The sequence below is a fragment of the Ambystoma mexicanum genome, chromosome 6p (genome assembly GCF_040938575.1).
Source record: "Ambystoma mexicanum isolate Mex_15411 chromosome 6p, UKY_AmexF1_1, whole genome shotgun sequence".
Lineage (NCBI taxonomy): Eukaryota > Metazoa > Chordata > Amphibia > Caudata > Ambystomatidae > Ambystoma > Ambystoma mexicanum.
Window position 1 is genome coordinate 246,648,903 of NC_090935.1, and position 13,519 is coordinate 246,662,421.

Genomic DNA, 13,519 nt, shown 5'->3' on the forward strand with positions numbered 1-13,519 from the left:
ATGGAGAGGACTGTCATTAAATGGGGGCAGTATGTCCCATATGTTAGGGAGAATTCTCTGTAAAGGCTAATTTCCCAAACCGAGTCCCTCAGCAGGATTTTTGGGGTTTAATTTTTTCTCCTGCTAAGAGTGAGACTCTTTTTCTCCCACTCTTAGGCATGATTTGAGAATGTCCTTTGACTTTGTAATGTGTTTTATGGGGTATGGCGTCTTTTAATCCATAGGGCTTCATGTGTTTTTGGTAAGTGTGTTACACAGCACCCCCAGTGCACTAACACAGGGGTGTCATAGTGACCCCCAAACATAGACTCCATGCCCTGGGACTGACTACTGTGTCCCAGGGCATGTAAAGTCACCATTGACTTTACTAGTCTTAAATTGTGAACAGAACCAGTACAAACCATCATATTGTAGAAGTGCTGGTAGGATTGCCCCTGGGTCTGTTTTTCAAGGGGGCACTGTCCAGTCCCCCTTGTCAAGTTTCTGGCTGGTGGCAGTGGTTACCACGCAAAATATTCCACCAGAATATTTCCTATGGTATTTTCCCATTAATTTTAAATGCACCACTTTTTTGGTGCAATGTTAAAGATACCGCCGGGTTATTTATTTTATATTTATTCCCTGTTGGGTCTTTTTGCCAGGACTCGGTTTTGGCGTTTGTTTTCGCCTCAGTAACTCCAACCCAAGTCAAGCCCTTTGTTCCACTTTTGGCGGGCTTCTGCACAGAAGCCTCCAAAAGTGGTGCCACTCTGTCTGGGTCTACAGGATGTGTGGGAGGGGGGAATAGGCACCCTGGACTGAGTTGCCTTGGCAACTCAAGTCGCACTCTTGTGTGATTGGCCCAGTGGTGAGCCACCCGGCTCACCACTTAGCATGTTTGATTGACAGCTAGGCTGATGAATGGGGGTTTTGCTGCATAAAATCAGGGCTTTGGGGACTGGAACTTCAGAAGTCGCCACAGGACCTAAGGAATCCGAAGAGGGGAGAAGCTGAGCCACCTACAACGACGACACCACCGGTGGAGCCCTGCTGTACGAAACTCACCACTTTCCCAAAGACAGAGAAGATCTTCTTCCAGGAGAGTCTTCTTCCTTTTGAGCTGGTGGGACCAACCAGTTCGCCTTTTTCGCCTTCCTGGATCATCTCGTGGTCGAATCGCCCGTGCCAAGCACCCCGGCGGCCGGATAGCCACGCTTCACCACTACCGCGAATAAAAGGGTAGTACCTTTTAACCAGGAAACTATGCGGCTGGTTTCTTCCCTGGCAGTGCAACAATCTCCAGCTTTCCTCCACGTCGAGATCTTCTCTTCCCCCGGACGAAGCACCGACATGCACCCGCTGCCAGGAACAACTGCCCCCGCTGGAGCTTTCTCACCATTTCAGGTACTGTGTCCCGTCTGGTCTCCCTTGCAACAGACTGTCCAAGGTGTCCCGTAAATCCTTGACTCTCTATCCTGGGGTGACCTCGGACCTGTTAACATTACCTTTCTATCTGGATCCAACCTCTTTTTGACTTTCCTGCAAAGACTTTTAGTGAATTTCCACTGTGTGATCTTGGGCACATTCCGCTTTGCTCTCTCCAAGAGTGGGCCTGGCCTATGAACTTTTTGCTCTACAGTAGACCCTGCCTTTCTTCACTTGCTGTGGTTCTTTAAAAGTGTTGGTATTGTGTGTTTTCCTATTTCTGCCTTTTCTCTCCCTTTTTAAATAATTATTGGAGTGCCATCTATGGTTACGCGCTCACCTCTGTTTTGCTAAATAAGTGGTGTATTAACCTAGACTTGTTAAATAATTAATTAGGGAGGTTTGAACTTGCTTGACATATTAGTGCCAGTGTATTTTTACAAGTGTGTTTTTAAATAAATAATTATATACTTTCATACCAAAGCTCTGGTCAGTGTTTGCTTCCCTGGCAGTGCAACGATCTCCAGCTTTCCTCCACGTCGAGATCTTCTCTTCCCCCGGACTACTGTATTTCTAGCCCTATTGTGTATACTCTATATACTGCCTAACTCTTCTTGAGAGAAGTCTGACTGCTTGGCCACAGCTACCAGGTAAATCTGGGTGGTACAGACTGCTACCAATTGGGTTTACTGCTAACACCTGTAGTCTTAAACTTTTTGCAGTGGTCCCTAAGGGAACTGCACAGGTTTCTGCCTAACACCATAGGACAGTGATTGGTTTAGAGGAGAAATACAGTTTTTAAGTGAAAGTGAAACTGTTCACTGAGGATTCCAAGCATGACGACGGGGAATATTCTTGAGCATGTGAATCCATGCCAGACCCCAAGGTGGAGAATATGCACGCATGTATGGAGTAGTAATATTGGGCTCTTCTGAAGGATTATTTGTTCAACAGGGTCTTAGATTTCCTCCATTTGTGCATTTTCGAATGGGCCGCTTGTTTCTGAGGGTGCCATTTCTTTGAGAAATCAGCTTGATTCTGGTTGAATGCATAATTGTTTAGGTCTTCTATACACTTTCAATGGCAGATAGACTGATACATGGCTTGCTTCTTAGCGTTGAAGAAAGCATCAAAGGTTGATGAGATCATTTTGAATTTGGGTGGGACTTGTATAGCTACAGTTAAAGAGCATTTAGGGAAGTGGAACCAGAAGGCGAATAGAGTCAGGAGATGAGTGAGTGATCTGACAATCTTGCAGGAGCGATGGTGGAAGGATGAAATCTGTTCTGTGAGGAGATTAATAGATCAAGGATGTGCCCATCGATGTGAGTAAGGATGTGAGTAAGGCCAATCATCATTTGGCGGATTCTCAAAGCAATTAATTGGTTTCGGAAGGTAGTAGAGTTGAGTAGAATGGCAGCCAATCCAGGAAGCGAAGTCTCCCATGGTGAGGATTAATTAATGGTTGACTTTAAGAGATATGGTGAAACACAGCAATGAGCTGGAGGAAGGCAGCACGCTACTGGAACTGCAGAATCACGATAGGCCCGCTCACCCCGATCTGGGACAACCCGGACTTCACCCCAGGCATCTCCCCGAACAGCTTCGGCAAATAAAAGAAGGAGGGCTGAGGGTCATCGCAGACTTCTTTGAAAATGGGAACCCGCTGAACTTCGAGGCATGTAAAACCAAATTCCTGGTCCCAGAGACAGAAAGGTTACGTTACTCACAACTCAGGCACTGGCTATCAAACGAAGCTGAAAGGCAGCATGGCGGAAGAGAGCTTTCAGCCCTAGAGAGAATGCTAACGGCCACCCCCGAAGGGGAAAATATCCACTCTGTACAAACTACTCGACAGGACCGACCCAAACAAGAAAGAGGCCTAAATGAAAAAATGGAAAAGGGACTTGGGCAGAGAAATCGACCCGGCGGAATGGAGCCGAATCTGGGCCACAGTACACAAAAGTTCCAAATGTATAACCAACAAGGAAGTCGCCTTCAAGGTATGCTTCAGATGGTATTGAACCCCAGAGAGACTCAACAAATGTAACCCTGCCATCCCGGCACAGTGCTGGAGGGGCTGCCCAGACAAAGGCACACTGTTTAACCTGCTATGGGACTGCCCCAGGGCTACACAGTTCTGGAGAAATGTCCTTGGCCAAATTAAACTAATGACAGGTCTTACAATTCCATGGGATCCAGGAATCGTCCTTTTGGGGGCGACAGGTGAGGACCAATTCCCACTAACTGGTCGTCTAGCGGAGTTATGCTTGCATCTCCTCACCGCAGCCAGACTACGGAAAAATCAGGAGGGACCAGCGATCCCAATGTGGTGGGCCAAATGTTGGGCTATAGTTGCTGCAGAGGTAATCACAGCTTTGGAAACAGAAGCAAATTCTACTAAACCTGGGCCCCCTTCTTGGACTACTCACAGCAATTCCTGGGGGTGGCAAGACAACCCCCAACACTAAAATGGATGGAGAAAATGGACTAAAAAAGGCATGAAACATGACATAGCAGAAATGGGCACGTCCGAATGAAAAAGCTGGAAGAATCACTCAGCCACTGCACCGCCGGATGAACTCAAGTTAAAGAAAATGCCCCACCTAAGTGACAGCACCCAAAACTGGACTCCTGACTTGGATCAATGTGAATACTGCTGTTCGCCTGTGTCTCTTCTCCCTCTCCCCTCCACCCCGTTTCCTCTTTTCCTCCCTCCCACAGTTTGAGATTCTAGTATTATTTAGTTTTATTTTTACTAAACTAAAGCTTCGAAGAAGCCTAAGCTCTAATGCTATTTGGAAAGCTGTATGTACAAAACCAATAAAAAGAAAGTTTAAAAAAAAAGAGATATGGTGAAGCAAGGAACTCTTGAACGAAGTTGGCATCTCTCCCTGGGGTGACAGACGGTCGGCAAGATGGAAAGTGAAGAGGTGGGGGTAGGGATGTTGACAAAGATATGAACGAGCTTGAGGAGGGAGAGTAAATTCTCGCAGGTGAAGAGGAGTCACCATAGAGGACATCCAGACCGCATCCCGACTTACCTGATCTATTTCACTTAAGAATTTTGAATCCATTGGTGATATAAAGGTTGTCAAAAGGACCACAAGAGTCATCTAGCCATGTGTTTGATAAAGAATGACTAAAGTGTGGCTCTGTATAAGGTTGTTTATTAAGGAAGCATGTATCTTTCCAGAACAGATATTCAAGTGTTCTCCAAGTCCAGAAATGTGAGAGTGGAACTCTTGATGGTGGGACAAAGATGGTCAGGGATTTTAAGAGGTTTAAAGATTATTCAGTAATGATGTGAGTGTAACTGCTGGGTGATATTAAGTCGAGTTTGTCAATCATCTCTGTAGTTCGGTCAGAAGGCTATGGGGTTAGGGTTGCCTGTTGTGTTTTTGCTATCACAGAGGGACATAAGTTACAGATAAGCATTTTAGGCATAGTAAATGAGATCCTGTACTCCACTGCACCATTCGGTTCAAGGAATCTTCCTCAAATTCCAGCAGATACTCTATTAGGCATTAAAGTTAAGGCTGCTCCATGGGAATATCAATGACCGTGCCCAGCCCATTGAAAGTCTTTTTACGGATAGTGGTGTAGGAACAGGGGAGCTGAAGCTGAGCAGCAATCATGTGAAGCAGTGCATCATAAGGTAATATTACAGGAATGTACTAGTAACACTCGCTTTGCCAGAATTATAAATGCAACACAATTTTCTGTGAAAAATTCCTTGAAGATGTAAGTTCAGTTTTCAGTATTCATTAAGTCTTCTGACTTAGTAGTACATTCAGCCGACACGGGTTTCGACTCATCGTCTCTTTGAAGGCTGACAACGTTAATCATAATATAAACAGAACCATATACCATTGAATGTGTCTAATAACAAAATAGGTATAAACAGAGGGTACATACCAATAGCAGAATGGGTATGCAGATAGGGAGTGCAGATGAGAAACAGGAGAAACAGACTGATATTGAATAAGTTGCTTCCAGGCCTGTGTATCATGACTAAATAATACAGTATATTAGGCTCTGGCTTGTTGAAACATGCCTGTTAGCCATAATTATAAGTATGTGAAGCACTCTAATGCTGTAACAAGCATAGACATGGCATTCTCTTAAGTGAGGCCATCGTAAGGTAAGCGTTTCTGGGGTGGGAGTATCCAGTGCAGAGAATTTGCATGTGTGCATGCCTGTGCAGGTGTCTGCTGTACCTGGGTATACAAAGAAGAATGTTCTGTTCCCTGTGCTATATGCAACCGTGATGGCCTCGCCTCTCAAAAACATTGTTACGTTCTTGAGGCAGTGACTGAACTTGCACAGTACAACGCCATAGGAGCAACCTAAAATGTAACCTGGGTAAAGGGTACTAAGAGACTTAATCAGACTTATGCGGCAATCTTTGCGTCTCTCATCAGTCTGGTCCTGCCCACAAGGACAGTAGAGCACTGAATCACCAAGAAAATCTGCTCTGAACAATAATACCAGGTAGTACTACAGAAACACTGCATACCAGTCACTTTTACTCACTAAAAACAGGCAAATACTTCCAGAAGGGGAGAACAAATAACCCAACAACAAATGGAGAACGTCTGACCCACAGGAGCCTCCTCCCACCCTGCTTCCACCCAGACAGCTCCACTTATATGTTCAGATCATTGGTACCAGCTGAGAAATTGCACGCTAAGAAGTCTATGCTTACCAGATTTTCCATATCTGTGCGAGCCAACATGTACGTCCGAACATTACTATTTTGATGCAGTAATGTGTACAAAAGTAGTGTTGCTTGATCAGACTTCTGTTGTTCATACAATGCAGTATACAAACTATTGAAATTAATCTGAAACGCATGTGGATTTGGGGTGGGTAGAGCAGTGCTATCTGAAACATAAAAACAAGCAATTGTTAATCATGGATAAATAGAACATCATATTTTTAAGTACTTAATTGCCAAAGTCTAGACGGTCAGTACCAATGCAGGTTCTATCACAAAACTCTGACATGCCCATTTTATCATCCACAAACCTGTGATCTGCACACAAAAACTCCAGAAGCAGACACATGAACTTATTAAGCTATAACATGAAATGGCCATAATGTGTTAGCATCTACTGCAGAAACAATACACATGGGTTTGCCCTCCAAATCCCTGTAGCTATGTATTCACCACCCTACTGGCATAAGCAATTTTCTATTTTGAATTAGTACCCACACGAGGGTAAGGCTCGCCCATACTATTCACCTCCAGACGTACACACTGCACTGCCATGCTTGACCCTGCTCATCTCCTGTCCTCTGCCTGCAACCTTCCTCTCTGGTCCACAACCTCGCCTCTGTGTGCTGCCTCTCTCTCCAGTGCTGTCCCCCCCTCAACAATTCTACTTCTGCAAGCTGCTCGTTTCCTGGGTATTTCGCCATCCACGTCTGTCCTCACATCAGCCCATCTCTCACATCTTTGCCTCATCAGCAATCGCATAAGCTCGCCCACTAATGCATCACCATACCAATACCCGCTGTACCCCATGTCGCCTCTCCAGGGGTGCCAGTTGCCATATTCAGCTAGGCGGTGAGATTTTACCAGCAAGTCACAGCACCCGGGACTATGGTATAGGTCATGAATAACTCCACTCTGTGCATATTGCTTAAATGTACTCCGAATGTATTGGCAATAGTGCACATTTCCATCCAGCACATACACAATTAAGGAGTATTTGTTTGGGACCACAATTTGGCCACATTAAATTTAGAAATATAATTGCCAGCCAGTTACAGACGTTTTAGGGAAATGTATTTCATCTGCAGGGAAATGTGTTGCATCTCACTTTGTACAATGTCTTCACTTCTGTGCATTGGAAATGCTGCACATTTTCCTCAATCCTTAATTTATAATGCTATGGTTTCCTGTTTCAGTGGTGAATGTACAATCATTTCTAACAAGGAGACGAGGGTCGAGTCACAGCTTAGATATTCCAAAAGTAGTCAGCCCTCACCCAACAAGAAAATAACATGCATTTTTCTACAGATGCCTGGTTGCCCATCTAGATACTAAACAGTAGGGAGGCAAAGAGCGCTCATTAGATGTCTATCACATTAGCTGAGGGACTGAAGAACAGCAGGCAAGCAAGCTATCTGCCACGAGTGGTACGTTTGGTAGGGTGATGAGAATTTGTGGGGGTAAGGACCAACACATCAGAAAAAACAATACCAAGAATTAAGTCATTTGTTCTTCTAATGGATTCCTTCCTCCCACAGGTTCCTCATCTTAGACTCACTGGAGGAGGGAGGGAAGTGAGAAACCAGCACCTACAACAAGAAACTGGAGGACCACTCAGCCAAAATGAGCATCCTGATCCGACAAGGAATCCAGGCTGTAATGTTTGGCAAACATGGGCAGGGAGGCCCACTTAGCTGCTTGACAGATGGCCAACACCGGGACACCTCGCTGCAGAGCAGAAGAAGCCACACAGCTTCTGGTTGAATGAGCCCTGAGATGTTCAGGCACTTGCTTACAAGCCAGATCATAGCACTCAAATACAGAGGACGAGATCCACCTGAACAGGGTCTGCATGGTAAATGCCCTACCATCTGTGGCACCAGTGTAACCTGAATGGAGCTGGCAACCTTTCCTGATGTTCCTCATCAAGGAGAAACTGCTCTGTGTGAGAAACCAGAGGGTATCCTCACTCCTACTCTTCCCCGTTGAAATATTGGGGAAGGGAACCCTGGGGCTGGTTGAACTGACATACTATCTTGAGGACGGAGTCTCAAGACCCTTTTCTTTTGAACTATGTGGCCTGGAACTTTGGGAAGGGAACCCTGAGCATTGTGTGAAATGCATTGCCTTGAACATGGGGAAGGGAACCTCAATGATATGTGGAACTTTCTTGAACTTGGTGCTGAAAAGGAAGATAAGAGCTGGAAGAAGCTCAGAACTTTGGTTTGATCACCATGTATTTGATTTTTGACATCCCTACACTTTGTTTGCTTTAGTGGTGAGTGCAAGCATAGGGTTTAGACACAGACAGACTTAACTTTTTGACTTTCCTTAGTTTTGTTCAGATAGGGAAATCTCACCTTAGCACAGGGCAAGTTAGGCCTTCAACCATCCTGACATTTGATTTAATAAACCCTTTGATTTTGAACTTTGAATCGGTTGTCTGTGTCTTTCTTCATGATGCCTTCACATCTGCCTGTAGCTCACTCACCCACTTAACAGAAGCAATAGCAACCAAGAAAACCACTTTCAGGGTGGGCAACCTCAAAGAACATCAATGTAAAGGCTCAAACAGAGCGGTCATCAGAAATGTAAGAACCATGTGCAGATTCCATTAAGGGAGAATAAACGGACACAGAGAAACTAATGGATTACATGGTCCCAATGAAAACCTCATAACAGTGTTGATGGTGAAGAACGATCCATGCTCAAGGGTTCTCTTAAAGAACAAAATAACAGCCAGGCACCATCACAGTGCCCCCCTAAAAGCCCTGCTCGGCCATGAAAAGTGGACAATGCAGCCCACAGAGGTTAAACGGATCAAGGGGTCCAAATCCCAGTGCTGCCACCAAGCCAAAAACCTATGCCGCCTACAAGTATAGAGAGACTTAGTGGCAAAGTCTCCTGGCAGAATGGAGCACATCCAGAATGTGGTCAGGCATGTTCCACTCCCTAAACTTCATTTTAGCAGCCAAGCATGAAGTCTGGGGGTGTTGAATCATGGTGGAGGACTCTAAATTGGACAGCAGGCATCAAGGAGGACAGATGGAAGTGTCCAGAGGTTCTGGGTACCATGTGCTCCAGGCCCTATCTGGGGCGATCAGGATCATGATGGACCTGAACTTCTGCAGTCTCCTGATAATCAGCAAATGGCCAGAATTGATTGCAACACACAGGACAATCAATGCGACCCACACAGGTCAACGCTCAGAACATTTCTGGGAGCAGAGCGATTTGCACTTCTTGTTGGTACTGGAGGGGAAGAGGTCCACTTGAGTGGTCCGAAATGGGAGAAGATCTCATCCAGAACTTCCTGGCAGAGCACCCACTCAAGCAAGCCTGATATCTTCCTGCAAAAAGCATCCACAACCACTATGTTCATGCAAGAGAGGCAGAGGACAGAAACACATCCAGAGCTCAGAACCACAGTCCCATGCCTTTCCTACAGAGGCAGCGATAGCACCACATCTTCCTTGCTGAAGTAGTGCTTGGCCAATGTGCTGGCTGTCAAAATAGGGATGGAAGGAAAGTCACCAGGTGCAGCCTGATGGCTAGCAGTTCCAACTGACTGATATGTTCCATTTCCTAAGTTGGGTAGCAAAGTCTGCTCACCGTTAGGTCTCTAGGTGAGTGCCCCAAACTTTCATGGAATATCCGTGACTGTGGTCAGATGGGGCTAAGGATGCAATAGGGGCTCTCACCTTAGCATGTTGTTGCACAGAATATACCACAGAAGATACTGTGATACCTTGTCCTAGATCTGAAGCAGGACTAACATGTCTCCCTGAAACCGAGATCACTGACACCAAAGTAGACACTGGAGTGACCTCATTTGTATATGGGCCTCTGGCACAACCAGGATGCAGGAAACCATGAGGCACAGGAGTCATAAGAAAGCAGAGGCCAGAACCAGACTTAGAGACTCCATAGATGAACAAGTTACTTACCAACAGTAACTTTCTTTCGACTGGATGTTCCTCCCACATATTCCTCATCTTATTATGTTCGTATCCGCCAGCTTTGCTGCTTCGAAAACATTTTTCTCGGCAGAGGGCGCTGTGCACGAGGTCGTGGCGTCGTCCTCGATGGGCTCCGTACCGTGTCAACGTCACCATCAGTATAAGTAGCTTGTGCCATGGCCGTTGGCTTCAGTCCTGTTTTTCCAAGTAAATATTCGAGGAACACCCAGGCGTGCCTCATGGCTGAAAGACCCTTCGTGTGAGAGAAGTGTAACTAACATAAACTGTACTGCGGGGTAGGATGGGAGGGCCGATGAGGAATACATGGGAGGAACATCCAGTCAAAAGAATGTTACAGTTGGTAAGTAACTTGTTCTTCGAATGAATTGTGTCCTCCTACGTATTCCTCATCTTATGATAGACACCCATAGCAGTGGTCATTTTGGAGGTGGGAGTACCAATTATTTTTGTCATGGACGGATGGATTACCGCTTTGGCAAATAAACCTTTATTGGAAGAGGAAGCCTTCAAGCAATAATGCTTGATGAAGGTATGCATTGATGCCCATGTTGCAGCTGAACAAATATCTGCTGCAGGGACTGCCCTCAGCAGAGACGCAGAAGTAGCCATCACCCTAGTGGAATGGGCCCGAAGCCCATCTGGTGGGTCTTTCCCGCCCATCTGTAGCACTCAATTATAGGCAAAATCATCCAGCGGGATATGGTCTGTTTTGTCACTGCTAATCCCAATGTATGGCCAGTATAACCTACAAAAAGTTGGTCATCCTGATGCAATTTTGACATTCTTTAATGTACAAACTGAGAGCCCTTTTAGGGTCCAGTCTATGCAATCTCTCCTCTTCTTTGCCCAAATGAGGAGGAGGGTAGAATATTGGTAATGTGATCTTTTGTGACAAGTGAAAGTCAGAAACTACTTTTGGTAAGAAAGAGGGTTTAGCCTTAAGAACTACTTTGTCCTTGTAAAAAGTAGTATACAGAGATTTGCATAAGAGAGCCTGTAACTCACTAATCCTGCGGGCTGATGTTAAGGCCACAAGAAGGACAGTTTTTAATGTTAGAAGCCTCAAGGGACAGGAGTGCTGAGGCTCAAAAGGTATACAAGTTAAAAACTTAATTACCAGATTTAAATCCCAAATTGGGACATGAAAAGGGATTGGAGGGTACACATTAGTAAGCCCTTTCAAGAATTGAATGATTAATTGAATTTTGAAATAGGAAACCTGTTACGAGGAGTGCTTGAGAATGGACGGCGCAGCCAGATATCCTTTAATTGTCCCGATCTGGAGCCCCAGATTGGCTAGATACAATAGGAAAGAAAGCATCATTGGGATGCCACATTGAAAAGGGTCCACATTCTTATCTCTGCATCAGATACTGAATGTATTCCAACAACATTTGGAATATATGTTGTTGGAATACATTCAGTATCTGATGCAGAGATAAGAATGTGGACTTCTGGCCGAAAGCAAAATCTCCGTTACGTCATCCCAATGAAGATCCCAATCCTTGTATCTCAACCTCTCAGAAACCATGCGTGAAGGTTGAGAGTTTTGACCTCTGGATGGAGAACCTGACCTTCCTCTTGCGAGAGAAGATCCTCTCTTTGCAGAAGACATATTGGAGGGTAGAGGGACATGTCCAGAAGGTCCGGGTACCACGTCCTCCTGGCCCAATCCGGGGCAATTAGGATCATGGTTTTCCCAAACTTTCTCAACCTCCTAATTACATGAAGAATCACGGGGACTGGAGGAAACACGTACAAAAGTGGAAACTTCCAGTACACCACGAACGCATCTCCTAGAGCTCCTCTCAGAGGAAATTCCCTTGAGCAGTACTGTTGCACTTCCCGTTGACCATGGTCGCAAACGGATTCACTTGAGGGGTTCCCCAAAGGGCGAAGATCTCCAGAAGGACTTCCTGAGCTATCTCCCACTCGTGGGAGACTGTGCTCTGCCTGCTCAGAGCGTCTGCCGCCGTGTTCTGCTCTGCGGCTAGGTGAACTGCCGATAGAGAGATTCCTTCTCTTATTTCCCAGAACCAGAACTGCATTGCCTCTCTGCACAGTGGTAGTGATCCTACACCTCCTCTCTAGTTGTGGTAGTACATAGCCACCGTGTGTCCGTCATTATCAGGACATTATTTCCCTGTAAAGAGGGCAGGAAGGCCTTCAGCGCTAGTTTGATTGCCTTCCGCTCCAATAGATTGATGTGTAGTTCGGACTCCGATGTAAACCAACGACCTCTGATTGTCATAGTGAGGAGTCTGTCACTACTGTCCGGCCATGGTTGCCAAAAAGATTCTCCCTTGAAGATGTTGTTGCAAGCCCATATCAGTAGATCCTGAGCGACTATACTCGGGACTTGCAGAAGATCCGACATACTCCCCGAGAATTGGGACCACTGAGTTCTGAGGGCCCATTGAAGAGATCTCATCCTCAGTCGAGCCTGTGGCACCAGAAAAATGCTGGATTCCATGAGGCCAAGCAACCTCAGAAAATCGAAGGCCGGCAGATGCTGGGCATTCTGTAACTTTGTTACCATCTGCAGAATGTGGAGAGCTCTCACCTCGGGAGGCAAGGCTTTGCCCGAGGAAGTATCCAAGACCGCTGTATCCAAGATGGTATCATGTAGGACTTCTTGAAATTGAGGGAGAAGCCCAGTTTGTGAAGGAAGTGACAGGTGATCGACAGATGTTCCAATCGTCAGATAAGAGTAGACGTGAATCCCCCCTCTCCTGAGACTCGCTGCCACAAGCGCCATCAGTGTGGGGCCGAGGTCAACCCGAATGGCAGAACTCGAAACTGATAGTGAGAACCGCCAACCGCAAACTTCAGGTACTTTCTGCGGTTGGGATGGATTAGCACATGAAAGTAAGCATCCTGAAGGTCCAATGATCCCAACCAGTCTTGGAGTTGAAGAGCCTGAAGGATCTGAGAAAAGGTTACCATCTGCATTCAGCACTGTAACCATAGCTGGACGTATTCCTGTGTACTAATGTAACAATCTTAACAACCCTCTTCATGCCTTCGCGCCCCTATACCCTTGTGTCTGGTACGCAATATAAATAAATAAAACAAAACAAACCCCGATTTCCTCAAACAGGCAAATCTGCATAGCACAGTGCTTGCAGCCATGGATCTGCTGATACTATCAGCAGTAGAGACTGGAGACATTCCCCCATTGCCTCCTTTCCGTCTTTGGCAATAATCAGGAAGCCTTCCATTTTCTCGTCTTCCGGAAAATGATCAGCCGCGGCTGAAATGCAGTCCACAGGGTATGGGTGATCTCGGGGCTGGGGACAGGTGATATTTGTAGACTTGAGAGCCATGCTACCCAAGGTAAAGACCTTACGGGCCCAAGCATCCACCTTCCTATCCTCTCTATCCGGGGGGGGGCAGGGGAGGAACCAATGGATAG

General features: G+C 45.9%; 1 protein-coding gene across 2 annotated transcripts in view; it reads right to left on the reverse strand.

Annotated features, from left to right (window-relative positions):
• Positions 1 to 13,519, reverse strand: part of DYM (dymeclin) — a 1,763,009-nt gene that overhangs the window by 879,369 nt on the left and 870,121 nt on the right. For both annotated transcript variants that reach the window (XM_069626954.1, XM_069626953.1), the window contains exon 10: positions 6,113 to 6,291. In XM_069626954.1, the coding sequence (XP_069483055.1) occupies positions 6,113 to 6,291 (179 nt within the window). The remainder of the gene's footprint in view (positions 1 to 6,112; positions 6,292 to 13,519) is intronic.